General features: G+C 43.1%; 1 protein-coding gene across 3 annotated transcripts; it reads left to right on the top strand.

Annotated features, from left to right (window-relative positions):
* atg16l1 (ATG16 autophagy related 16-like 1 (S. cerevisiae)) lies at positions 1-27,556 on the top strand. 3 transcript variants are annotated; one of them, XM_055166595.1, is made up of 21 exons: positions 1-179; positions 5,050-5,161; positions 5,613-5,706; positions 5,971-6,076; positions 6,295-6,368; positions 7,156-7,225; positions 8,137-8,318; positions 8,589-8,654; positions 9,725-9,838; positions 16,359-16,421; positions 17,878-17,910; positions 20,101-20,203; positions 21,932-22,037; positions 22,135-22,205; positions 22,494-22,565; positions 24,349-24,469; positions 25,712-25,817; positions 25,967-26,116; positions 26,408-26,455; positions 27,159-27,260; positions 27,335-27,556. In XM_055166595.1, the coding sequence occupies exons 2-21, from the start codon at positions 5,056-5,058 to the stop codon at positions 27,426-27,428; spliced, it is 1,881 nt and encodes a 626-aa protein (XP_055022570.1). In that variant the 5' UTR covers positions 1-179; positions 5,050-5,055; the 3' UTR covers positions 27,429-27,556. The 3 variants fall into 3 exon arrangements, with proteins under 3 accessions (XP_055022570.1, XP_055022572.1, XP_055022571.1); XM_055166596.1 differs by lacking the exon at positions 1-179 and adding an exon at positions 2,186-2,257; XM_055166597.1 differs by lacking the exon at positions 17,878-17,910.

The following is a 27,556-nucleotide window of genomic DNA, read 5'->3' as shown; positions in this document are numbered from 1 at the left end:
GTCAGAGCCAAAATGGCGGCGTATCGGAGCGGAACCACAGACGCGGAGGGTTTCGGGTAAAAGAAGCGAAAGTTCCGCGTTTTCCTGCGAACCCCGCGCCGCGCCGGACCCGGACCCGCGGGCGCGCACCTCCCCGGACCCGCCGAACCGCGCCTCCGTCCGGACCGCGCTTAAATGACGTGAGTTTTGGACGTTTTTTTACCCCCGAAAGTCACCGCAGCGTGTTAGCATGCTAGGCTAACGTGTCGAGTCACTGCAAAAAAAAATCACAAACACAGACGCGATTTCGGCACGAATCTGAGCGAATCTCCCGGGTTTACGAGCACGAACCCGCCGCGATCTGCACATTTAACGCGTTTTGTTCGGTCACGTCGGTGCTTTTGTTTTGTTTCGTTTTGTGTGGCTGTTTAAAGGACGTGGTGTTTTTCTTCAACAGCAGAAACACATTTTTTGACCCAAACACGTGACTCTGAAACGAGGTAAACACGCGCGATGACAATGACGGAGTGTGTGTCAGCGTGAGTGGCCATGCACACGTGAGGTTTATTATCGGTTTAATTTATTTTGTTGTTTTTGTTCGACGTACTCGGATACAGAGTCAGAAAGACAGAGGACGATCAGGGGCAACAAAAAATACACCAAAACGACACAAAAACACGACACGTACAACACACGGGACTGCAAACAAAAACTACAACTGAAAGAGGAAGGGAAACTAGAACTGCACAAGAGGAACAACGACCAACTACACAAAACTACAACTACACAACAGGGGAAACTACAACTATGACTGCAGGAAAGAGGAAAAACTACAACTATGACTGCAGGAAAGAGGAGGAAAAACTACAACTATGACTGCAGGAAAGAGGAAAAACTACAACTATGACTGCAGGAAAGAGGAGGAAAAACTACAACTATGACTGCAGGAAAGAGGAGGAAAAACTACAACTATGACTGCAGGAAAGAGGAGGAAAAACTACAAATACGACTGCAGGAAAGAGGAGGAAAAACTACAAATACGACTGCAGGAAAGAGGAGGAAAAACTACAACTATGACTGCATTAAAGAGGAAAAACTACAACTATGACTGCATTAAAGAGGAAAAACTACAACTATGACTGTATGAAAGAGGAAAAACTACAAATACAACTGCAGGAAAGAAGTAAAACTACGACTGTATGAAAGAGGGACAAACTACAACTATGTAAAAGCGTGAAAACTACGAAAATGGAACTAGAAGCTAGAACTTTACAAGAGTGAAAACTACAGCTACACAAGAGAGGAACAAACTACGACTACGCAGAAGAGGGAAAAACTACGGCTACGATTAAGGGAAATCTACAGATATGATGGGGGGGGAAAAGTACAACTGTGGGCTAACTACAACTACACACGAGGAAAAACTGCAGATACACGAAAGGGAAAACTACGACTGCATGACAGGGAAAACTACAGCTATGAGTGAGGGAAAACTACGACTACTGCTTCAGGAAAGAAGAAAAACTACTACTACAGTAGAGGGACAAACTACGACTCTGACTGTATGAAAGAGGTGAAAAAAGGACAAACTATGACTTGGCGAAAGTGGGAAAACTACAGTTACAAGAAAGAAGTAAAACTACAACTAAGCGAAAGTGGGACAAACTACAGATATACAAGAGGAAACTATGACTAAGCGAAAGTGGTAAAACTACGACTGTGCGAAAGTGGGACAAACTACGACTACACAAGAGGGAGAAAATACAAGTTTGCGAGAGAAAACTACAACTACACGAGAGAAAAACTACACATTTCCTGTAGATATTGTTTTTATTCGCTTTTTTGTTTTTAATCTGTTTTTTTTGTCTGGAAATATCATTGATAATTTTGTTTATTGTAGTGATAATTTGTTTTTTTGAGTCCATTTTGTTTATTTTGAGTTTTATTTTGTGTATTTGAGGTTTGGCAGCGTGAGGAGAGTCCGTTTGAGGAGGCAGATCTTTGAGAATGAAGCGTTCGTTGTCGTCGTTGAAGAAAAACACGACGTCACTTTCCACGTGAAGTTTATTAAGTCGATTTAAATCAGGACTGAACGGAGACTCGGGCCAAACGGAAGATGACTCAGACTCCGGGACTCTGAAGCGGCTGACTCAGGACTTTCTTTTGACTCGCACCAGATGATTTAAATTTTTTTTCTCAAAAGCAGAAACTCTTCACAGCAGCTCGGCCGGACGAGTCACGCGAAATCACAATCTCACTTGAGCTCGTAATCAAAAAGGTAACTGGATTCATTCGGGTTTTGTTTGTGTAATTGTGAAATGGAGGAATTTTTATGACACAAGTTTCGTCCTGAGTTATTGTGTCATTTAAACAAGTTTTATTCTCATTAAAACGACAATAAAGATCACGGTTAGACACACGTTTATATAAATTTAAAGAAGAGAATGAAGAGTTTGAAAGACGGAGAATAATCCTCGAGTCTGGACTTAACACCACTTTGAAATAACTTGTTTCTTCTACAAACTAAATCTCCAGTGTTTTTCTGTAGGACTGTGCAAAAATATCAAAATATCGATATGTCGCCAAGTCTATTTTTTGACATATTTGACTAAATAATTTTGTTACAGTGCTACAGTTTTGTTGTTTGTTCAAAGGAAATAAACTAATTCATGCGACACATTTGACATTTTCGCCGTTTTCAGGATTTAAATGTTTGTGTTTCATTTGAACTTTGCACAAGACGTGAATTAACCAAGACTTTTAATGTCACAGCCGTGATTTTTATTTTTATTTTTATTGAACCGTATCGAATTGATTTGAAAAATATCATATCGAACCAAAAAAGCACTGTGTCAAGATATGTATCGTATCGTGGCCTACATATCGAGGCTTGTATCGTATCGTGGCCTACGTATCGAGGCTTGTATCGTATCGTGGCCTACGTATCGAGGCTTGTATCGTATCGTGGCCTACGTATCGAGGCTTGTATCGTATCGTGGCCTACGTATCGAGGCTTGTATCGTATCGTGGCCTACGTATCGAGGCTTGTATCGTATCGTGGCCTACGTATCGAGGCTTGTATCGTATCGTGGCCTACGTATCGAGGCTTGTATCGTATCGTGGCCTACGTATCGAGGCTTGTATCGTATCGTGGCCTACGTATCGAGGCTTGTATCGTATCGTGGCCTACGTATCGAGGCTTGTATCGTATCGTGGCCTACGTATCGTATCGGCAGCTTCATAACGATACCAGTTATTCTGTATAAAAAGTGCTGAGCGTGCGGTTTAGATCAGAACAAACCTGCTCTGAAATGTGACTCTTGTGTTTGTTTGTTCTTCATCTCAGCTCAAACACGGTCGTCCAATCAGAGGTGTTTAATTGTGTTATCTTTTTTTTTTTTTTTTGTCACTTCTTTTTTCCAATCCAACTTTATTTGTAGAGCATATTTTACAAACAAAACAGTTTCCAAAGTGCTTCACACAGCAATGCAACATTTTACTTAAAAAAGAAAAAAAAAATCACAGAATTATGTTTAATAAAGACACTAATAGAATAAATAGATAAAAGATAATACAATCAATGACCAAAAATAATTAAATCAATACTTAAAGGCAGTACTAAAAAATGAAATAAATTATTTTATTTTTATTTATTTATTAATCTAAAATATAATATAACTTAAAATATAACATAAAATATAATATTTAAAAAAACACACAACTCACACAGTGTTAAAAGACAGAAAATAAAAATAAAAGTGGGTCTTAAGATGAGACTTAAAACTCAGAGCGTTCCAGAGCGTTCCAGAGCGTTCCAGAGCGTTCCAGAGTTTGGGGCCGGACACGGAGAAGGTCCTGTCCCCTCTGGTTTCTAGTCTCGTCTTAGGCACCAGGAGCTGGACCTGGACCTCGGACCTCAGAGCGCGCGGGGGTGTAAATTTGGATGAGGTCTGAGATGATTTTTATGAAGCGTTTTATACAATAACAAGACGGGCACAGTCGGCAGCAAATCTAACGTACATTTAGATGGAAAAATGTAAATAATATATACGTTCATTCATTTATTTATTTGTTTGAGTCAGGTACAACAAAATTCAAAAACAGTAACAAAAATAGTGATATGTACATGAACATATTTGGGACCTGGGGCTCAAAAGGAGGAGGATGAAGTTTAAAACACTTAGAGTCCTACTCCATTTGTTTTACATAATCACGTGGTTCACACTTACACACACATACACACATCACTCACACACGTCACTCTGGACTCTTATGGTTATAGTTTTGTACCAATAAAACAATAACTGGAGCAGCACCGACTATTAACTAAACTTCACTGTGATATTTAGATCTTTTAGTCCGTCTTACATAATAAACATGAGCCCGAGTCTGTCACATGCTCCGTTTTATGAGTTTCTTCAATAATTTTTAACCAGTTTTGTGGCGTAAGTGGATCTGGGTGGAGATATTTATGTGTAATTGTCTTTTTTTTTTTTTACACAAGATTTTGAATAAATATGTAACATTATTAAAGTAAATCAGATTCATCCTCATGTATACAGAGGTGAGATTCTATTTAAATGAAGTTTGAGTGAATCAGGACCGAACCGAGACTCTGACCGAGCAGAACGTGACTCAGACTCTCGAGCTCCGGGTATAAAAAATGCCGACTCGGGGGTTTGTGATCCAGACAAATGAAGTTTTAAAAGGAGCAGTTTGGACTCAGCAGGTTCTGTTGGATCACACACACTTTATCGATCTGTGTCTGGAACTTTCTCTCAATTCTACATTTCTGAACAGATTTCTTGATTTTTGGTGAATTTTAATGTCACTTTTGGCTCTCGATTTATTGGTTATGATGATGTGTGTGTTTGTTTTGTGCAGCTGGACGTGGCGGAGAGGCGGGTGGAGTGTTTATGATGATGTGTGCGTTTGTTTTGTGCAGCTGGACATGGCGGAGAGGCGGGTGGAGTGTTTATGATGATGTGTGCGTTTGTTTTGTGCAGCTGGACATGGCGGAGAGGCGGGTGGAGTGTTTATGATGATGTGTGCGTTTGTTTTCGTTGGCAGCTGGACATGGCGGAGAGGCGGGTGGAGTGCCAGTGGAAGAGACACGTTTTGGAGCAGCTCAGACTGAGAGATCGAGTCCAGAGACACGCCTTCGAGGAGCTCGTCCACCAGTGTGAGTTTAAAACCTCTGCTCCTGTCGACTCGGACGTTTGTTTATCTCTGTTGTTTTCATTTTGAAAGTGAAAAGTCATGTTTCAGTCATTTCCAGTTTTGTAGATCTGGAGCAGTGTTGGTGGTTTAAATCTGCTCTGGGGTTTGTGTTGGTGACAAACGATAATACTTACATTCCTTTATTGTTTAGATTTATTACTTACATTTAAATATTTCCGTATTTCCTCGAGCTCGGTTTCCGGGAGCCCAGAGCACCGTCGGAACCTCGTCAAGAGCCTGGACGGAGGGAGGGCGCGGTCGGAGGGAGGGCGCGGTCGGAGGCTGGTCGGGGGGGGAGGAGGGGCGCGGTCGGGGGGAGGAGGGCGCGGTCGGGGGGGGAGGAGGGCGCGGTCGGGTCGGGGGGGCGCGGTCGGACGCTCATCAGGTTTGACTAAAGTGACGTGTGTTTTCAGATAACCGTCTCCTGGAAAAGGCCGACCTGCAGGCGGTTCTGTCCGAGCGATACCAGACCGACAAATATGACGCTCCCAGACTCCACGACGGCAGGTGAGGCCCTGCACACAACACGAAGACCGAGGACTTCTTTTTGACTGGACTTATTTTCGACTGAGAGGGACTAAAGTGTTACTCAAACAAATCACAACTCCTGCTCTGTTTTTGAGGAGGAAACATTAGAACATTAGAACTTAAATCTCACAGGAGTCAGTTTGATGTGATGTAGGAGTTTAGTTTTGTGTTTTTTTTAAACTGCCTTTGGCTCAGTAAAAATGTGGCGACTCAAATCAGTGTCTCCGTGTGGCGTTTGTCCAGCGCCGGCGCCGACTCGAGCCGCAGCGACGCCCTCCAACAGGAAATGGCCCAAATGAGAATCAGACACCAGGAAGAACTGACGGAACTGCACAAGAAGAGAGGAGAGGTGACAGATAATACTCCCTACAACTGTATGACAACACACACTTATGTAACAGATAATACTCCCTACAACTGTACAACAACTCAGCCTTATGTAACAGATAAGGGCGAGTTGTAGGGAGTATTATGCAACAGATAATACTCCCTACAACTGTACAACAACTCACCCTTATGTAACAGATAATACTCCCTACAACTGTGTGTTTTTGTGTGTTTTTTCAGTTGGCTCAGAGCGTCATCGATCTGAATAACCAGATCCAGCAGAAGGACCGAGAGATCCAGAGCAACGAGGCAAAGTGCGTCTTTTACTTACGGACAGACGACAAAAACATAAGTTACACACATTTCTGCAGAGACCGCACGATCACGCACCAACGAAAACGAGACGACAAACGGGCAGCGCAACACCACCAACACAAAGACACGACACACAAACAGACAAAACCACCACCACTCTGTCTCTGTACTACATGAGTATAATTTGTGTGAGTGTTTGTGTGATGCAACGATACGGTTTTCCCATGATTCGATACATGTCTCGATACACGGGTCACGATATCGATTCGATTTCGATACGTTTTAAGCCTCAAAAGAAATCTCATGTGATTTTTTTTTTGTTATTTATTTTTTTCTGGTAATGAGTAAAATACAATAACACAATGATGTTAATGAAACGCACAACACACTTCACATTACACACACTGGTGCACGGCTGGAGTTTCCATGTGTTTATTTTTCTTCAGTGAAAATCACACCAAATTTTCTCAGGCTGTTTTATATGATATATGAGAATAAACCAGTCGACTCTTCACACAGAGACAGTGCGAGGCTCCTCCCACTCTGCCCCCTCCTCCTAAAGCAGAGACAGTACGAGGCTCCTCCCACTCTGCCCCCTCCTCCTAAAGCAGAGACGGTACGAGGCTCCTCCCACTCTGCCCCCTCCTCCTAAAGCAGAGACAGTACGAGGCTCCTCCCACTCTGCCCCCTCTTCCTAAAGCAGAGACAGTACGAGGCTCCTCCTCCCTGTGAAGGAAAAATAAAAAGCGAGTGAAAATCAAACTGTTTTGTGTGTTGTGTGTGCAGGATGTTGGAGCACCAGCAGCAGATCAGCACTTTGGAGGGAGACTGTCGAGAGCTCCGGAACACACTACAGGTCTCACACACACACACTCCACACACACACACACACACACACACACACACACACACACACACACACACACACACACACACACACACTACACACACATACACACACACACACACACACACACACTGGAACTTTTCTCTATTCTGTGTTTCATATTTTAATGATGTGATTAAATGTCCCGTATCACACGATTCTCTGACGTGTGTGAGTGAAACAAAACACAACTCCAGCTGCGTCTGCGGTGAGGAAACTCACAGCGTCAGGAGTCAGGAGTCGGTTCCGTTTTGTGTCTTGTAAATATACAGTGTTTGTTTGAGGTCAGAAGGTCGATGATGTGAAGTGTAAAAGGTCTGAGCTGCTCGTGCTCCTCTGCAGCGCCTCAAACTCCCATGAGCCTTTGCTCTGCTCCCAGCGTGCTCCAGCGCCGCTCGCTGGCTCAGGGCGCGCTCACAGCAACAGGAAGTGACGTCACGGCACGCGGGGCCTGTACCCAGCTCCTATAGGCTTCGCCGTGATGAGGTCGCTCCCCACAGACCAATCAGAGCGGAGGGAGAGGCCGAGGGGCGGGGCAGACGCTGATCTCAAGTTTTCAAGCTGAGACCTTTGAGATTTAGCACAGGTTAAGTTCTAAAGCAGATGTAGAGACACAGCCGCGATATAACGAGATACAAGTGTGATTTTACCACAATATTACTATGATATTACTACAATACACCTGACCTCTGACCTCTGGCAGGTTCCTCAAACATGAATCAGTCCAAATAAACATCAGAGGGTCAGTGAAGAGAAACAACTAGAACATGAGAAACATCTGAGGAGAACAGTTTAGAGAACAGCTTTGATTTTCACATTGTTTTCTCACCTGTCGGTCTCACCTGTCGGTCTCACCTGTCGGTCTCACCTGTCGTCGGCAGGAGCTGGAGCGGGCGAATCAGACTCTGAAGGACGAGTACGACGCTCTGCAGATCACCTTCAGCGCTCTGGAGGAGAAACTGAGGAAGACCTCAGAGGACAACCAGGAGCTGGTGTCCAGGTGGATGGCTGAGAAAGCCCAGGAGGCCAACAGGCTGAACGCCGAGAACGAGAAGGACACCAGGTACGGAAAGTACTACTGCTACTGCAACTGCAACTACTACTGCTACTGCAAGTACTACTGCTGCACATAGTGCTACTGGGGCTGACAGGTCCAGTGCAGACACCAGGTCGTACTGTTAGAAATGCAGCTGCCGGTCAAACTGTTAAAAGGCTGAGTAATGTGAATTTGTCGTTGGGACGACTGTGGAGTCGTGAGTGTGAGTGTGTGTGTGTGTGTGTGTGAGGACGACTGTGGACTCGTGTTTGTGTCTGACTCAGATTTGTGTTTCAGACGGAGACAGGCCAAACTACAGAAGGAGCTCGCAGACGCCGCCAAAGAACCTCTGCCCCTCGACCCGTAAGTGTGTGTGTGTGTGTGTGTCTGATACAGGTGTGTGTGTCTGATACAGGGGTGTGTGTGTGTGTGTGTGTGTGTGTCTGATACAGGGGTGTGTGTGTGTGTGTCTGATACAGGGGTGTGTGTGTGTGTGTGTGTGTGTGTCTGATACAGGGGTGTGTGTGTGTGTGTGTGTGTGTCTGATACAGGTGTGTGTGTCTGATACAGGGGTGTGTGTGTGTGTGTGTGTCTGATACAGGGGTGTGTGTGTGTGTGTGTGTGTGTGTCTGATACAGGGGTGTGTGTGTGTGTGTGTCAGGGGTGTGTGTGTGTGTGTGTGTCTGATACAGGTGTGTGTGTGTGTGTGTGTGCTGATGTGTGTTGTCTGATACAGGGTGTGTGTCTGTGTGTGTGTGTGTGTGTGTCTGATACAGGGGTGTGTGTCTGTGTGTGTGTGTGTCTGATACAGGGGTGTGTGTCTGATACAGGGGTGTGTGTGTGTGTGTCTGTGTGTGTGTCTGATACAGGGTGTGTGTCTGTGTGTGTGTGTGTGTCTGATACAGGCGTGTGTGTGTGTGTGTGTGCTGTATGTGTGTGTGTACAGTGTGTGTGTCTGATACAGGTGTGTGTGTCTGATACAGTGTGTGTGTGTGTGTCTGTGTCTGTGTGTGTGTGTGTGTCTGATACAGGCTTCTGTATGAAAGTCTAGTTTATTTAGATGAATGTCACCGCGTTTCACTGCACAGAACTTTGAGTTGTTTGGTCCTGGACTCTTGTGAGGAGCTCAGAGTCCAGGTTCTGACTCCACAGGACACACACACACACACACACACACACACACACACTCACACTCACACATTCTCTGAGGGAATGTTAAAGCTACACAGTGTCACTTTTTTCACCTGCTTGTTTCTATGGAGATGACTTTAAACACTCCACTTTATATTTATTCCATTACAGGTGCAGGTTTTATGTCTCAAAAATCCCTAGAAAAACAGACGTTCTGAGTCTCCGTGGAGAAAAGTGACACAGTGCAGCTTTGACTCTAAAAGTGACGTGTGTTTTTATTTTATTTATCGTTTTATTTGCAGAGACGACGACATTGAGGTTTTGGCCGAAGACTCGAGTAAAGGAGGAAGTGGAGGAGGAAGTGGAGGAGGAGGAGGAGAGACGTCGCCGCACCGAGCGCTCACCCGGACGTCCAGGTCAGTCCTCAGTCCAGACCGACCCTGACCCCTGACCCCTGACCCCTGACCCAGCTCCGACACACCATCACCACACGAAGCTCATTAGAAATAATCGGCCGCCGTGTTCAAACAGGAAGTGTTCACGGACGCGTTTGGGCTCCACTTGAGTTTGTGTGTAAAAGTGTGGTTCCTCACTCTGACCTTTGACCTTTGACCCCGCTCTACATGATCCTGGGGTTTGGACTTGAGCATTTTGTCCTCGACTCTTTCGCCCATGAAGACGACATTTGACGTCCCTCTGTTTCCTTAATGACGACTTCTGACTCCTCCGCTGTTTCACTAAAGACGTGATTTGACGACCTTTAGAAACGACTCAGTTTTTCACATTTAAACAGAGACTGTGATTGGTCGGGGCCACTACACCCCACACTAGACTGACCAATAGGATTCAAGGAGATGTTTTTGCCGATTTTTTTCCGAAGTTAATCAAAGTAGTGACGATGGAGCTTCCGGAAAAAACACAACACGAAACACGAGCAATGGAAAGATCGCGGCGCTGCGGCGCAGTTTTAGAAATAATGAGGAGCGGACGTGTTTTATGGATAAGTTTAGAGAAAGTGACTTTTATTGATTTCAAAGTGATGATGAGGGTGATTATAAAGTGGAAAACGGCGACAGCGACGGAATTTCAGAGTGAAACTTACGAAGGTGAGAATGTTGCTGATGCGTCAGTCCTGCGATGTCCAAACTATCAGGACTTTATACTCGATTATGAACCAAATTACCCCGAAATCTGGATGTTGCTCAGGCGAGACTTGAAATATTTCAGTCTGCGATGTTTGACAGAACTGTTTTTTGGAATTCCGAATTGGTGTTTCCGCGTTAAACTGGTGAAATGTTCTTTATTTATGTGTGTCAGCGTCTGGGGGTGGGGAAGGTTCTGATTGGACAGAGACACCAGCGGATTTACTGGGGGTGTAACGATATCCAAGTCTCACGATACGATATCGTCACGGTCTGAACCTCGCAGTACGATATTTATTGTGATCGGTCTCGTCTCGGTCTTATCTCGGTCACGACCCTCAAAGGTCTCGGTCTTGTCTCAGGTTCGAACCTCAGAGGTCCTGGTCTCGTCTCAGGTCTCGGGACTCTGTGGTCTTGGACTGGTCTTGGTCTTGACTACTACACTGGTGCAGATCCTGGTGAATCGCACCTCGCGCTCCCGTCTCACCTTTTTCGTGCCTGATGAGTGTGTACGAGTACCAACAGCTGGCATGTTAACGCACACTTCCTGATCATAAAGACGTTTATTGTCCGATAATGAGACGCAGACAGAACACGGTGGACTTACAGTGTCCTGAAGAGCTGCTCGTCCACCTGAACTCTGAATCAAACACAGATACAGGGAGAGAGTGTGTTTGTGTGTGTGTGTGTTTTGACGCCCTCTAGTGTCCGTTTAGTCAAAGTGTTTATTGACGTTGATATTGAAAGTATTTTAGGAGCTGGTTTAGTCACATTTTTAATCTCAAGGAAGTGAAAATTGCAGCAGTAAAGTCTGTCCGTTCAACGATTACAGACGCGTCACTGAACCTCTGACAAAAAACAACAACAATAATATAATAATAATAATGTTTCGACGTTTCTCCTCAAAGTAAGTCCTCTCTTGTTATTTTTACTGGTCAGAATTTAAAAGTGCAGTGTGTGTGTGTTTTCTGGTGGAGTGTCTCTTTACATGAGTATGTGTTTGGTTTTCCAAGAATGTTCCCTAGTGCGGCATTAAAGTCATGTACGTCGCGCTGGTTTGAATCGTCAGCGTGGAATTGCTCATGAATGCCTTTTTTGAAGCGTGCGTTTGGCTCGCCTCTCCACAGACCTGAGCTGTTACTTGGCCTGGCGTTGGCACGTACTTATTGTGTTTATCTGGAAGACCCTCCGCCTGAAAAGTTCCACACTGCACCTTTTTGTGTAATGTGTAAAGAGCTCGTGTCGTGTTTTTCCTCGTCACAAACTTTATTTCTCCACAAGGGAAACGATTTGGACCTGGAGTTGTTTTTGTTTAACTCACATTTGTTTGGACACTAAGTGGTTAAACAGGAAGAGCTCCACTGTGTTTTTAAACTCCATTAAGCCTCACGTGGATTATTTCAGTCCTGGAGTTGACAGTTATTGTTTTAGCCTCGTTGAAACTGCTTCACTGTGCCTATGACTCTGAAATATCGATATATCGACGTATCGTTTAATGCCGGGGTCTCCAACCTGAGGCTCGGGAGTTCCCAGTTGCTCCACCCCCTTCCGAAGAAGCTCCCTAAATGATTCTGGAATTACACCATTGTGCTGAATAATGCAAATTTGGTTAATTAAATGCTTATTACTAGGGCTGTAACGATATCCAAGTCTCACGATACGATATTTTCATGTTGTACAGCTCACGGTACGATATTTATTGTGATATTTTGTGAACAAACAAAACTCTGCTACTTTTTCCTCTTAAAATGCCTCGACAAAACTTAATCCAAAGACTTAAAAGTGTTAGAACTGTTATTTCTTCTTGTTGTCTGCACTGAAATGTCAGGAGAGTCAAACTCATTTTGTTCCGGGGGCAATATCCAACCTAATTTGATCCAAAGTGTCCGGATCAGAAAACTCATGTCATATAAACCCCAAAAATTACAATAAGTTCAAATATTTGTGCAGAGAAACACAAATCTATTACAGAAATCTTTTTTAATTGATGAACTCTTTCTTTTACTAAATATTAAAACTTTAAGAAAAATGCAATTTCAACACAATATTTAACATTAACTTGTATACAAAAAGGAATAAGTCAATTTTTGTTGTAAAATCCTGCACTCGGCTCCACTTTTCTCATGTTGGACATTTTTCTGATGAGGGAGTCACGGTCAACAGTCAAAACGATCGTCCTTTAAGAGCGTTTGGAAAGAGACAAGTCTTCATTTGTGCTGCTCTGGTGGGAGGGGCCACGTACAGAGACGCTGGAGACGCTGCTGTGATAAACACCACAGAAAATTAACAAGATTTTAATACAAAATAGAATTAAAATATTTTAGTAGAAAATCAGCCGAGGACCAGATTAAAGGTCTTGGAGGGCCGGATCTGGCCCCCGGGCCGTATGTTTGACACCTGTGGTCTATGTACTCTGTGTTTGTTTTTTAGCTGTAACTCTTCATTTAAGCTCAGAGACTTGTAATTATATATCACGGTATTTCAGTTATTGTTTCATCCTGACCTACATCCTATTCACATTATGTCTTTTTGAAGCCAAACTTTGTGCACCAATAACTGAACAGTGGTTTGTTTTATAGGCGTCTGAAGTCCATGTTCAGACTGCAGGGCTTGATGCTCAATTTGGTTTTTGTGAAATAAGATTTTTTTTGTGAGTTCGTGCACATTTCCAGTTAAACGTGACTTGTGTGTGACTCCGTGGAGGACGCGGCATCGAGCAGCTGCAGGTTTTAAATCTGCTGTCAGAACATGAACAGATGATTTGTTTTAATAAGGAGATTGAGAAGGAGGACGAGGTTTTTGGTGGTGGAGTTTTGTAGAAATGAACGTGTGTGTGGACTAGGGATGGGCATGATTAGTCGATTAATTGATAATTGATCATTAAGAATTTCATTGATTCCGTTGATTTTAATGGACAAACTGAATGTATGTGTGTGTGTCGTGACCAAACAGGTGTGTACATGTGTCTCTGCATCAGAAGGAGCGAGACACAAACAGTGGGTCAGTCTGTAACGAACCGAAGCACAAATGTGGATTTAACCAGGATTTGTAGAAGAAATTCCACACTTTCCGTTGCGTTGGGACAAGTGTGAGTCCATGTGCACAGTGGATAAAGCAGCACATATGTTTCTGTGTCCAGTGGGAAAAAGTTTTTCCAGGTGAGAGTCGCTCAATGTGGATGACGAGGCCCCGCCCCCCTCCCCCCGTACGCTGTCCTGGTTTTGACAAACACAAATCTGGTCACACTGACCTGTATTCACCTGAGTCATGTCTTTTAATCCAACACAAGTTGAACCACATCAGCGACACAAGAGCTGGAGTTTTATCTTCACTTAGTTTATGTAAATTAGTGATGTGGTTTTAAGTTTTGTTTCTGTGAGATTTGAACAAAACTGAATTAAACACATTATAATGTCAAACAGCTGATGTGGATCTAGAGTCGTTATGTTTATATGTCATAAAGTTGAATTTATTGATGCAGATTAGTGCAGATAGTAATAATAATAATGATCATTTTAATATAAAAACATTAATGATTCATCGATAATCGATCGTTAATTCTTCCGACGATCGATTAAGAACATTTCATCGAATGCCCGTCCCTAATGTGGAGGGATTGATCTGTGCTTCACTCACACAGTCACACAGTTTTCGTCTGACGAGAAGAACGTTTGTGAACATTTGTGACACGAGGAGGTGGATGAACGTGACCTGGACGTTCAGACTAATGTCACATGTGAAAAAATCAGATCTGCGTGGTTCAGGTCATTAAAAGATCAGATACAGGAGCACAGGGACGAAAAATCAGATTTGGGAAATTTCAGGCTGCAGTCTGAACAGAGACTAACTTTCTTATCTCAATTTCTTGCAACCGCTAAAATGAGCAGCTCTCTGGAATTTTTTGCTTTTGTAAAGGGAGTTCAGCGGAGGAAAAAGGTCGGGGACTCCTGCTTTAACGTGATGAAACAGTATCGATATCGTGGGCTTCGGTTTCGATGCACAGAAGCTCCAGTTTTGTTTCTTGTTGAGACGAAGGAAACTTTTATTTGACATTTTCACTGTTTTGAGGATTTATATGTTTGTGTTTCATTTGAACTTTACACAAGAAGAAGTGGTTTAACAAAGACTTTTAGTGTGACAGACATGATTTAGACTTTATTTTTTGATTATTTTAAATATATCGTATCAAATTGAAAGTGCACTGTATCCTTTTGGCAGTTTCTTAATGATACCAGTTTGAATTTGTGATTTTAAAACACAAATACGCCTCACAAATCCTTTTCTGAAGAGTCCGGTTTGCCCATGTGTTGCTGAATAAACCTGCCTGAATATTTCTGGGCTTTGGCAGCACATTTGAGTCGGGTGTAAAATGCCTCTGGGTCATGAGCCGAGTCTCGTGTGAATCAAACCACAAACTCCTGACTTCACCAAACGGCAGGAAACACGATGCCCACACAGTCACAGTCACACAACGAGCTCACAGAAACAAGCAACAAAACAACCCAGGTCAGGAGGCGCTGATCACAACTCAAGTCACAAGTACAAACCAGGACCAGACCGATATGGATTTATTTGTGGCCGATATGATACTGATAAAATGTCAGTAGGAGCTGTTGATATAATCTTCGATAGATTTAGTGATGTAAAAATTCACGGTAAATGTTGAGTTGTTTAAAAAACTTCGGTTTGTCTCTGGTGGATTTTAAATTGTTTATTTAGGAAACATTTGTTGTTCTTGTGCCTCTTTAGGTTGGCAAAGTTTCTACCTGTTTTAGCTCTGTGTCGTGTCTGTGTTGTAGTTACCGTGGCAACCGCCGTAAATCTCCAGGATGCTCTTGATTCCTCATGTGCACAGAGACAAGAGTGTCCTGGTTTCTCCGAGCGCAGGGAAACACCAGATCCAGAAAACTGTCAGGTCCAGGAGGAGGCTCGCGTCCCGGGAGGAGGCTCGCGTCCCGGGAGGAGGCTCGCGTCCCGGGAGGAGGCTCGCGTCCCGGGAGGAGGCTCGCGTCCCGGGAGGAGGCTCGCGTCCCGGGAGGAGGCTCATAACCCGGGGTGTGAGGCGCGTAAACCGGGATAAGACTCGTATCCAGGATAACTTATAAAAGGGATGAGACTGGTGTCTGGGATGAGACTCTTAAACTGGGAGAAGGCTCGTATCTGAGGTGAAGCTCATAAACCGGGATGAAACTCATATCCCGGGATGAGGCTCTTAACTGGGATAAGACTCGTATCCGGGACGGGGTTCGTGTCCCGGGACAAACTGCTCGTGTCCCTGAGGCACTGACGCCCTGTGTTTGTTTTTCCTGGTCTTTTCCCGATCCAGACGTATAAGCGGCTCTCGAGTCAAAGTCCACTGTGTCCTGTCCACATCGAGTTATAAAGCATGTTCTTGTCCAAGAGTCAGGGAGTGCGCTGTTTGCATGGTAGTTGTTGATTTTACTGTAACCGTGATGAGTTTAAGGACTGATTTTTCACATTTGTAACACTGAACATGAATTTATTAGAAGACTTTAAATTTAAACGCTCGCTGTGGTTTGAACATTAACTTCACGAAGGAACTGCACTTTCCTGAGCTGTTTTTTTTTTTTTTTTTTTTTTTTTTGAGGAAGTTGTCAAATAAAAGTGTTCAGATTTCACCCAGAGCTCATCTTTTTTGGAGAAGTGCGGCTCTGACTCGGAGCTGAACTGTCAGTCCCACCACGGCCCACGCTCCTCTGCTGCTCTGTCGCCTTTTAAAAATCTGTAAAACTCCAGAGTGTGTCTTTATTTACGCCATGTCTTTGTTCCGCAGCAGTAAGAAGCAGACGCCGGCGCCCCCTGGAGGACTCCTCGACTCCATCTCCAACATTTTCGGGTGAGTTAAAGCCACAGTACGGGGCTTTTTAGGCGGGGTCTTTCCACCGGGGACTTGCCGTTGCTTTGCCTGGGATGTTCCGCAGTGTAGCATTAAAGCGGCCCGTCTTTAATCTATTCAATCACTTAGTTTTGTTTGTTTTTTGATGTTTTTGACGAGGCAAAACTAAATCATCTCCAGCTCACTTTTTTTTCTTTTTTTTTGGGGGGGGGCTTTGGTTTTTGTGTTTTATTATGGGCTCATTTTGACTTGATTGGCAGGGGCTGGCAGGGGCTGGCAGGGGCTGACAGGGGCTGACAGGGCACCTACAACTTTCAAAATTGTCTCTTTGTGGTGATTTTTATCTATTTTTTTAGATTGTAAGAATTTTTTCAGCTCAAAATCCTTCAGTTGTTCAATTTAGTCCTTGGTTCAGTCCTAGTTTAGTCCTGGTTTAGTCTTAGTTGAGACCTGGTTCAGTCCTCGGTTCAGTCCTCGGTTCAGTCCTGGTTTAGACCTTGGTTTAGACCTTGGTTTAGACCTTGGTTTAGTCCTGGTGGTTTAGACCTGGTTTAGTCCTGGTTGAGACCTAGTTTTAGACCTGGTTTAGTCCTTGGTTTAGTCCTTGGTTTAGACCTGGTTTATTTCTTTCTCTGGGATGTTTCACAGTCAGTGTTTGTTTTTCTCTGTGTTTTTGAAATATAAAACCAGCTGTGGTTGAATAAATATAAAGTGGAGCTGTTTAAAGTCACACTGTGGAACATTCCGGACAGAGTAATGACGTCTCCATAGAAACAAGGTGACAAAACCCAAACCACAAAGTTATTTACTAAAGCCAGTGGTTTGAGTGACAGTCGCTGGTGGGATTTGGAGGATGTTTGGTTATTTTTTTTTTAAGTTCAGTATGAATGTTTTTTTCCCCACATATTTCACATTTGTCTCCTCATGTCTCTGTCTCTGTCCTCGTGTGTGTGTGTGTCCTCACGTGTGTCCTGTCCTCACGTGTGTGTGTCCTCACGTGTGTGTGTCCTCGTGTGTGTGTGTGTCCTCGTGTGTGTGTCCTCGTGTGTGTACGTGTGTGTGTGTGTCCTCACGTGTGTGTGTCCTCACGTGTGTGTGTGTGTCCTCGTGTGTGTCCTCACGTGTGTGTGTGTGTGTGTGTCCTCACGTGTGTGTGTGTGTGTGTGTGTGTGTGTCCTCACGTGTGTGTGTGTCCTCGTGTGTGTGTGTGTGTGTGTGTGTGTCCTCGTGTGTGTGTGTGTGTGTGTGTGTGTGTGTGTGTCCTCACGTGTGTGTGTGTGTGTGTGTGTCCTCACGTGTGTGTGTGTCCTCGTGTGTGTGTGTCCTCACGTGTGTGTGTGTCCTCGTGTGTGTGTGTGTCCTCACGTGTGTGTGTGTGTGTGTGTCCTCACGTGTGTGTGTGTGTGTGTCCTCACGTGTGTGTCTGTTCTCTCGTCTGTTTCTCATTTGTCTCCAGCGTCTCTGAGTGTGGACGTCCTCCTCTGCACAGGTGACGGTTCTTCTCCCTCTGATTAAACAAACACATCACACTTTTCTGATCCGTGAATCTGTGTCGTTCGTTCATTTGGTTTTCAAAATAAAACCAAAAACAAGAAAAGTAAAACAACTATTTTCTTGAAAAAACAGATAATGATTTGATTTTTCAATTTAAACCTGAAAAATGGAAAAAACTGATAATGGACTGGACCAGAATTAAACCATTTTCAGTCCTTGTCTGGTCCTGGTCTCCATCTGGTCCCAGACTCGGTCTGAGTTCCCGGTTCTCGGTCTCTGTCCCCGATCTCAGGTCCTGGTTCTGAGTCCTGTTCCTGTTCTCAATTCTGGTCCCTGTCTGGTCCTGGTCTCAGTTCCCAGTCCTGTTCCCAGTCTCTGTTCCCCGGTCTCCATCTGATCCCGGACTCAGTTTCAGGTCCCCGGTTCTGAGTCCTGTTCCTGGTCTCAGTTCCCAGTCCTGTAAATGATCTCAGTCCTGGTGTTGGTCTGGTCCCGGTCTGGTCTCAGTCCTGGTCTCCGTTATCAGTTTTCTGCATTATTCATTTAAACTTGTCAAAATCTTTAATCTTTTTTTTTTTTTTTTTTGGTTTTGGACACAAATAGTGAAGAAAATATTATTTTTTTTCTTATTTTCTAACGAATAAACAAACGACACGTAGTTTTCTGTAATAATCCTCAGTTCTGTGTGATATTGGACCTTTTTAAATTTTAACAAACTTTTTTAACATGATCTTTGACTAAATTTAAATGAGACTGACTCTTGTTGGTGATCCTCCCCACAGTGACTCCTCCTGTTAACTGTCTGTACACTGCTCCCTACAAGTGTAAAACGATGCTACACTCAGATCTGACCCTGTGTCTCTGTGGACATGTTTATATGATGGTTTTAAATTCTGAATTAAAATCTTCTCCTTGGAGTTTACAGATCAAGGTTCATGTGGAAAACTCTTTAAATCGATCGTATTTATGACTTCGGGAAGAAAACACAAACTTCAGCTGCTCCCGGGACTAAACCAGGTCTAAAACCAGGTCTAAAACCAGGTCTAAAACCAGGTCTAAAACTAAAACCAGGTCTAAACCAGGACTAAAACCAGGACTAAAACCAGGACTAAAACCAGGACTAAAACCAGGACTAAAACCAGGACTAAAACTAAAACCAGGACTAAAACCAGGACTAAAACCAGGACTAAAACCAGGACTAAAACCAGGACTAAAACCAGGACTATGTAAGGTCTAAAAACGGGTCTAAACCAGGACTAAACCAGGTCTAAACCAGGACTATATTAGGTCTAAAAGCAGGTCTAAACCAGGTCTAAACCAGGTCTAAACCAGGTCTAAACCAGGTCTAAACCAGGACTAAACCAGGACTAAACCAGGACTAAAACCAGGACTAAACCAGGACTAAACCAGGAAACTAAACCAGGACTGGACTAAACCAGGAAATATACAAGAAAACAAAAGAATGACAAGAATAAACGAGAAACATGATCCAGGAAGAAAATCATTCAGTTTTAAAATTAGAATAAACCAAACACTAACTTCACTATTCAGTTTAAATCAGAAGCTGAATTTATTTTTATTCAGAATTAAATCATTTTTGTTCATGTAAACGTGTCAGTGAAGCTCAGAACCTCCAAAATCCCCTCTTCCCTGAGCTGCAGAGGCCGCACTAGCACTGACCCGGGATCAGCTGCAGAGGCCGCACTAGCACTGACCCGGGATCAGCTGCAGAGGCCGCACTAGCACGGACCCGGGATCAGCTGCAGAGGCCGCACTAGCACTGACCCGGGATCAGCTGCAGAGGCCGCACTAGCACTGACCCGGGATCAGCTGCAGGAGCTCGGGTTCAGGGAGACACTGTTCAGATCAGAGACGTGTTTTAGGTTTAAACACTCTGGATCTGAGCTTTAAACCTGCGACCCACATGAGGGAGTCATGTGACGCTCATTCTGTGTTCTGATTGGACGGTCGTCAGAAACCAAAACACCAAATTACAACATAAACAAACGACATATCCAGAGTTTTTGTGATTTAAGAATAAACTGACATTAGAACAGTCACATCCTCCTCCTCCTCCTCCTCCCCTGTTTATCTGTCAATCATTTTCACTTTGATTTAAAAAAATTTTTTAAACTTGTTTTCGTCCAATCACAGACGTGTATTTTTCTTCTTCTGTGGTTTTTAGGCGCAGACACACAAACTCTCTCAGCTCTCCGCCCGAGGACACAGAGACCCCTGCTGGTGTGTGTGCGGAAGTGCGCGTCCCCAAGACCGCCCTGCACGTGTTCGTGAGTACAACGCAAGGCCCCGGGGTCCAAAATGGCCGCCCATTTAAATCAATGGGCCGAGCTCAATGTCTCATGATCCCAGATTCTCCTTTAGCCCCGCGACTGTGGGTCGACCGAGCATCTGCAGTAGAGTCTTTTCTCCCGCGGGCAACACGCCAACGCACGCGACCGCACGCACGGAGCGCAGGCTCGTGTATCACGTGATCGCTTTGACCAATCAGAGCGAGAGGAGCAGAGCGAAGCCGAAGCGAACGATTATAAAGCATTTTTTAAGACGGATTTTGAGCGAGAAAAAGTTTATGATCTAAAAATAAGTAAAAATCGCCACAAAATCCAACATTTTTGAAAGTTGTAGGTAGGGATGAGACATGATTTTCGAATAGTCGAATATTCGTCATACGTTAACATCGAATAGTAATTTTGAATAAAGACGTTTCCTAACCAATATTTCATGTACGGCATTCGGCCAGAAGGTGGCGCTAACAGACTGTAAAACTCCCTGTAGGCGCGGAGGACTAGGCCGAGTGTAGAGGCTGCTCCAGAATAACAGAAGAAGAAAACTTATCGATGCAGAAAGCAAGTAAAAGTTCCGTACGGTCGTTATTTACTTTGTTAAATGACAAAGGTTCAGTGTAAAATCTGTCAGGTGAATTTTCGAATAATAATCGAATAGCTGTCATTGATTTTCAAATAGTGTTTTTGGCTGCGTTCAGATGCACCTGAAGTGATCCCAAATCCGATTTTTTGTCTCTATGTTCCTGTATCTGATCTTTTAATGACGTCTGAACCACACAGATCTGATGTTTTCAAACATGACCCAGGACACTTGGATCTGTGCTCCTGAAACTGATCCATATCTGATCTTTAACATGTGACTTGAGTGTGAACAGTCAGGTCACATTCATCCACCTACACGTCATCAACAAGACACAAACGTCACTATTCTGCACTGAAGTAGAGAAAACTGTTCATGATCCATGTGACTGAAGTGAAGCACATCTCCACTCACCACAAAACACCACCACCAAAAACCTGCTCCTTCTCCTTCTCAATCTCCTCCTTAAAACAAGTCAGTTGTTCATGTTGTGGCTCCGGTACGAGAGGAACTTTAAAATCTCCAGGTGCTCGATGCTGCGTCCATGTTTGTTCAACTTGTGTAAACACAGAGACGCTCGCTGCGGTTGACGTCGTCGTGTCTCCAGTGTCACATGTGGGACACTTTTGGACCGTTTAATGTTCACACTGGAGTCACATACAAGTCACATTTAATTGGAAATGTGAACGACCTCGAAAAAACATCGGATTTCACCAAAAAATCTGAATTGAGCGTTAATCCCTGCAGTCTGAACATAGACTTTGTCAAATATTCACATCCCTAGTTGTAGGTCCCTGTCAGACGAACACGAGCAGTTTGTGTTTACGTTGCCTCTATAAGAAAAATCTTGTCTCGGCCCAGGGGATTTTTTTCGCTGTAGAACCAGTGAGAGTCTCTACGACGACTTGAGGCAGAAACAACAACACCCTGTCCAGTTATTTTAATAGATCCATGATACAGCGCTGAGGGGGTCAGGGGTCAGGCTCCTCCTTCTCCTCTTTTCTCATCTCTCCTTTCCTTTGCCTCCTCTCTAACCCTCCTCCCTCTGATTACTCTCTCCTACTTTCCTCTCCTCCTCCTCTCTCCTCTCCTCGTCCTCCCTCTGATCCCTCTCTCTGTCCTCTGTCTCTCAGGAGGCTCACGATGGGGAGGTGAACGCCGTGAAGTTCAGTCCAGGCTCGAGGCTCCTGGCGACGGGAGGAATGGACCGAAGAGTCAAACTCTGGGAAGTGATCGCAGGTACGACACGAACACACACACACGCACCTGAGGACCTGAGTGTGACTGGACTCACCTGAGGAGGACCTGAGTTTAAAATGTGGGCTTTGTGTTCCAGGTCATTGTGAGGCCAAAGGAGCTCTGACCGGGAGCAACGCAGGAATCACCAGCATCGACTTCGACAGCGCCGTGAGTCTAAACAACACTTTGGACCGCGCAGATTCACTTTATATTCAGACTTTTTTTTTTTGGACTGAACTGGAACTAGACCAGGACTAGACCAGGACTAGACCAGGACTAGACCAGGACTAGACCAGGACTAGACAAAGACCAAAGAAGCAGCTGAGAATGTTTTCAATCGCAAACGTTTGTCCTGGACGACAGAGATGACACAAACATCTACAGTCTAATACAGTTTGTTTTTTTAATGATTTAAAGTTGACTTTGTGTTTCTCGTTTGTCGTGTTTTTCTCTCAGGGTTCGTATCTTTTGGCCGCTTCCAACGACTTTGCGAGTCGCATCTGGACCGTGGACGACTCCAGACTCCGGGTCAGTTTCCTCTGAGAACTCTACACCTGCACTGTTTACTCCCCGCATGTAGCCCCGCCCAACTTTACCTTTAAACGCTGTTGTCTTCTTTGGCCACACCCACTTCACCTCTGAACACTAACACCTTATTTGGCCCCGCCCACTTTAAGATCATGTAAAGTTTTTTGTTTTGTTTTAGTTTTTTTGGTTTCAAATTAGTTATTTATATTTTATATTTTTATTTTATTTTTTTTTTTTTCAGGTTAGTTTTAGTTTTTCCAGTTTTATTTTTTATTTTATTTATTTGTTTATTTATTAGTTGTTGTTTTTTTTTTGTTTTAGGTTGTTTCTGTTTTTTTAGTTTTATTAGTTTATTTTTATTAATTTTTTTGTTATTTTAGGTTATTTTTGTTTATTATTTTTATTTTTTATTATAGTTTTAGTTTTTGTTTAGTTTTTTTTTTTTTCAGTTTTATTTATTTTATTATTTTTTTGTTTAATTTTAGTATTTTAGAAGTTTTTTTTTTTAAGTTTTAGTCTTTTAGTGTATTTAGTTTTTTTGTTTTGTTTTTAATTTTAACCAGTTTTATTTATTTATTTATTTATTTTTTGCTTTAATTTTTGTTTTTGTAAAAGTTTTTTTTTTTTTTTTTTTTTAGTCTTTTGTTGTTGTTGTTTTTGTAGTTCTTATTTTTTTTGTTTTAGTCTTTTAGTTTATTTAGTTTTAGTATTTTTAGTGTTTGTTTGGTTTTTTTTTTTTTGGTTTTATTTTAAGTTAAGTTTTAGTTTTTTGGTTTTAGTCTGTTTTAGTATTTTTCTTTTCTTTTCCGTTTCTTCCTCTGGTCTGTGATGTTGAAGTAAAAGGTCTGACCTCTGACCCCTCCTCTGGGACTCAAACTCCCATGAGCCTTTGCTCTGCTCCCAGCGTGCTCCAGCGCCGCTCGCTGGCTCAGGGCGCGCTCACAGCAACAGGAAGTGACATCACGGAGCACGCGGGGCCTGTACTCAGCTCCTATAGGCTCTGCCGTGATGAGGTCACTCCCCACAGACCAATCAGAGCGGAGGGAGAGGCCGAGGGGCGGGGCCTGAGCTGTGATCTGACGTTTTCACTGAGACCAGAAAAATAAATACACACATTTACACTTTTATAAATATATATATCACTTTTTTTCTCCTGATCTGTGTAAATGGGTCTAAAATAGAAGTGTGTCTTAGTTTTTTTTTGTTTTGTTTTGTTTTTAAGATTTTTTTTTTTTTTCATTTTATTTCAGAGATTTTTTAGTTTACTTTTATTTATTATTATTTTTATTTTTGTGATTCTAGTTTACTTTTAGTTGTTTTTTTTTTATTTTAGTAATTTTAGTTTTTTTTATTTTAGTGATTTTAGTTTGCTATTTTTGTTTTTTTGTAATTTTTTATTTTATTTTAGTGATTTTAGTTTTTTTTATTTTAGTGATTTTAGTTTACTTTTTAGTTTATTTTGTTTTTTATTATTTTTTTTATTTTTGTGGTTTTAGTTTACTTTTAGTTTTTATTTTTATTTTAGTCATTTTATTTTTTTTCAGTTCAATTTTTAAATGTTTAAGTATTTTTATTTTAAATCCCCAAAGTGTCTCTGTTCCTCTGCACACTCTGTTCCTCTGCACACTCTGACCCTCTGCACACTCTGACCTCTGCACACTCTGACCCTCTGCACACTCTGACCTCTGCACACTCTGACCCTCTGCACACTCTGACCTCTGCACACTCTGTTCCTCTGCACACTCTCTGCACACTCTGACCCTCTGCACACTCTGTTCCTCAGCACACTCTGACCGGTCACAGTGGGAAGGTTCTGGCCGCTCGTTTCCTCCTGGACAACGCTCGAATCGTCTCCGGGAGCTACGACCGAACGCTCAAACTCTGGGACCTGAAGAGCAAAGTCTGTACGTCACTTTATTCTACCGACGAGTGTTCAGACTCATGCACGGTACTTCTACACACATGTGCGGTCAGAGTTTCACATGTGAGATTCTGGTCTTGAAGAAACCTCCAGACTTGTCCTCCTCAGATGTTTCTGCTTCTCGTTCTGTGTTCGGGTTCAGATCCACAAACTCGTCACATTAATGTTCTGGTGTAAACTTCCTTCAGCTGAAACAGTCTCGTCTTTTGAGGTTGAATAATGACTCCACTTTCTGAAGTCGCCGTGTAAAAATCCTGACTTTAGTTGATTTATCCTGACGGACGATGTTCGTTCTGACTCAAGACTTCGTATCTTCGTTCTGATAAAAGACACTGTACGTTCGTTTGTTCTGATAAGACTTCGTACGTTCGTTGGTTCTGACAGAAGACTCTGTACGTTTGTTCTGATTGGAGACTCTGTACGAAGAAAAAGAAAAGGTAAAGTGCTTCACTGGGTCTTTGAAGAGTAAAAAAACATCAGTACAGGTCTACGAGGGTTAAAACGGTGGTCTTAGAACAGAAAGTTACTCTTACTGAAAAATGTAAGAATGGGTAAAGTACAAACCCGAGGCTCCGACTGAATATATTAAAAGTTCTTTATTACATGAAGAGACGCCAACGGGTTTTGACCAGCACGATGGTCTTCGTCAGGGCAAAGTGGTCACCACTTTACCACACACGCAATAAAGAACTTTTAATATATTCAGTCGGAGCCTCGGGTTTGTACCTTACCCATTCTTACATTTTTCTGTAAGAGTAACTTTCTCTTCTAAGACTCTGTTCGTTGGTTCTGACGTTCTGACGAGAGACTTCGTACGTTGGTTCTGACGAGAGACTTTGGTCGTTGGTTCTGACATGAGACTTTGTTCGTTGGTTCTGACATGAGACTTTGTACGTTGGTTCTGACGAGAGACTTTGGTCGTTGGTTCTGACATGAGACTTTGGTCGTTGGTTCTGACATGAGACTTCGTACGTTGGTTCTGACATGAGACTTCGTACGTTGGTTCTGACGGGAGACTTTGGTCGTTGGTTCTGACATGAGACTTTGTTCGTTGGTTCTGACATGAAGACTTCGTACGTTGGTTCTGACGGGAGACTTTGTTCGTTGGTTCTGACGTGAGACTTTGTTCGTTGGTTCTGACGAGAGACTTTGGTCGTTGGTTCTGACATGAGACTTTGTTCGTTGGTTCTGACATGAGACTTTGTACATTGGTTGTGTTTCTCAGGTATGAAGACGGTGTTCGCCGGCTCCAGCTGTAACGACATCGTGTGCACGGAGCAGTGTGTGATGAGCGGCCATTTTGACAAGAAAGTCCGATTCTGGGACATCAGGTCAGACACACACACACACACACACACACACACACACACACACACACACACACACACACACACACACACACACACACACACACACACACACACACACACACACACACAAAACAGGTCTGAGAGTATAGTTGTGTTGTGTTGTGCGTCAGGTCGGAGAGTATAGTTCGGGAGTTGGAACTTCAGGGCAGAGTGACGTCGTTGGACTTGAACCACGACAGAACAGAGCTGCTCTCCTGCTCCAGAGACGACCTGCTCAAGATCATCGACCTGAGGACCACCGCCGTCAGACAGACCTTCAGGTACTACTACTACTACTACTAAATACTACTACTAATATTACTCCTAATGTTACTGTCTACTTAAATGTTCGTATGAACTCGCTCTCCAGGATCCTGGGGCTTTTATTTCAACATTTTGTTTTTAAATTCCTTTTCCTAATACAGAACTTTGCCCCAAATTCACTGTTCTAAACCACAGCCTCGATGAGCTTCATTTGACTGGACACAGACTGTGGACAGACGTGGACCATGTTCTGTTTTCTGTTTTTAATGTGCTCTTTTCTGTTTTCTCACATGTGTGTTTGGTTTCAGTGCCCAGGGTTTTAAATGTGGAGCCGACTGGACCAGAGTCACCTTCAGGTCAGAAACTCGTCACTTTAAACACCATTTAATCACACGTTTTATTTCTCTGATGTCACAACACTGACACAGTTTAGAGCGAGTCACATCTGTGGAAGATGATTTGTTTCATCAGATTTTGTATTTTAAATCCCGCTGAACTGAAAAAACAACGGTGTTTTAAATATTTGTATTCAGAATTTTAGTTACTGAACTTTTAAATCTACTTTTTTAATGTTTGAAATTCAGAATAAAAATTTCAATTAAAATCCAAAAGTGCAAAAAATTCTGAGCAAAAATCCAATAAGCCGTTTTCATCTGTGGGCGGAGTTTGAGGGTTTGATGAGGTGAATTCAGACCAATCAGATCGCTCCGCTGTTTGTTTGTTAAATTGGATCAACTCTGGATCGATGTTTCTGTTTCGGCGTCTCGGATCTTTGCTGCGAATTTTTACTCTGAATTTTGACGCTTGAATTTGAGGAAATGAAAATGTCTGTGCTGAATATTTAAACAATTAAAAATTATTATTATTTTACACACTTTGAATTATGTTTATTCAGAATTTTAGTTGCTGAAATTTTAAGTGTTCATTTTTTCAGAGAGTAAAATTCAAAATCTGATTGAACAAATGATTTTCACACAGAATCACATCAGCACAATCCACAGGTCGATGGTATTTCCTCTTTTCTCACTCTGGTGTTTGTTGTTTGTTGTTTTTCTGTAGTCCTGATGGCAGTTATGTGGCCGGCGGCTCAGCAGACGGAGCTCTGTACGTGTGGAACGTGCTCACGGGGAAAGTCGACCGAGTCCTCGACAAGAACCACAAGTGAGAACCAACGAAACACAAAAGAACAAACTCGTGAAACTGAGAAAAAAACAAACTGTTTGTGTTTGTTTCAGTTCTGCCATAAACTCGGTGTCGTGGTCTCCGTCGGGCGCGTACGTGGCGAGCGTGGAGAAGGGCAGCCGCGCCATCCTCTGGTCCGACATGTGACCGGCGCCGACCAATGGGGACGCGGCGCCGCTCAGAGACTGAATGTGATTGGACGTTTGTGTTTTAAACGAACTGTGTCTGACGTCTGTGAATCTGCTCCAATAAACAAAAGATTTATTTATGTCCCA

Source organism: Boleophthalmus pectinirostris, unplaced genomic scaffold (assembly GCF_026225935.1).
Source record: "Boleophthalmus pectinirostris isolate CB_2022bp ecotype Guang Dong unplaced genomic scaffold, ASM2622593v1 HiC_scaffold_9, whole genome shotgun sequence".
Lineage (NCBI taxonomy): Eukaryota > Metazoa > Chordata > Actinopteri > Gobiiformes > Gobiidae > Boleophthalmus > Boleophthalmus pectinirostris.
The sequence above is the reverse complement of the archived record's forward strand: the minus strand, read 5'-3'. Positions and strand labels throughout refer to the sequence as shown.

What these genes read in the sequence shown, in the direction of transcription:
- atg16l1 (XM_055166595.1), top strand. Translation starts at nt 5,056, where the DNA reads ATGGCGGAGAGGCGGGTGGAGTGCCAGTGGAAGAGACACGTTTTGGAG. An exon ending in GGACGTCCTCCTCTGCACAG is followed by an intron (nt 17,911 to 20,100) that starts GTGACGGTTCTT and finishes TGTGGTTTTTAG; the next exon opens with GCGCAGACACACAAACTCTC. An exon ending in GTCCGATTCTGGGACATCAG is followed by an intron (nt 25,818 to 25,966) that starts GTCAGACACACA and finishes GTTGTGCGTCAG; the next exon opens with GTCGGAGAGTATAGTTCGGG.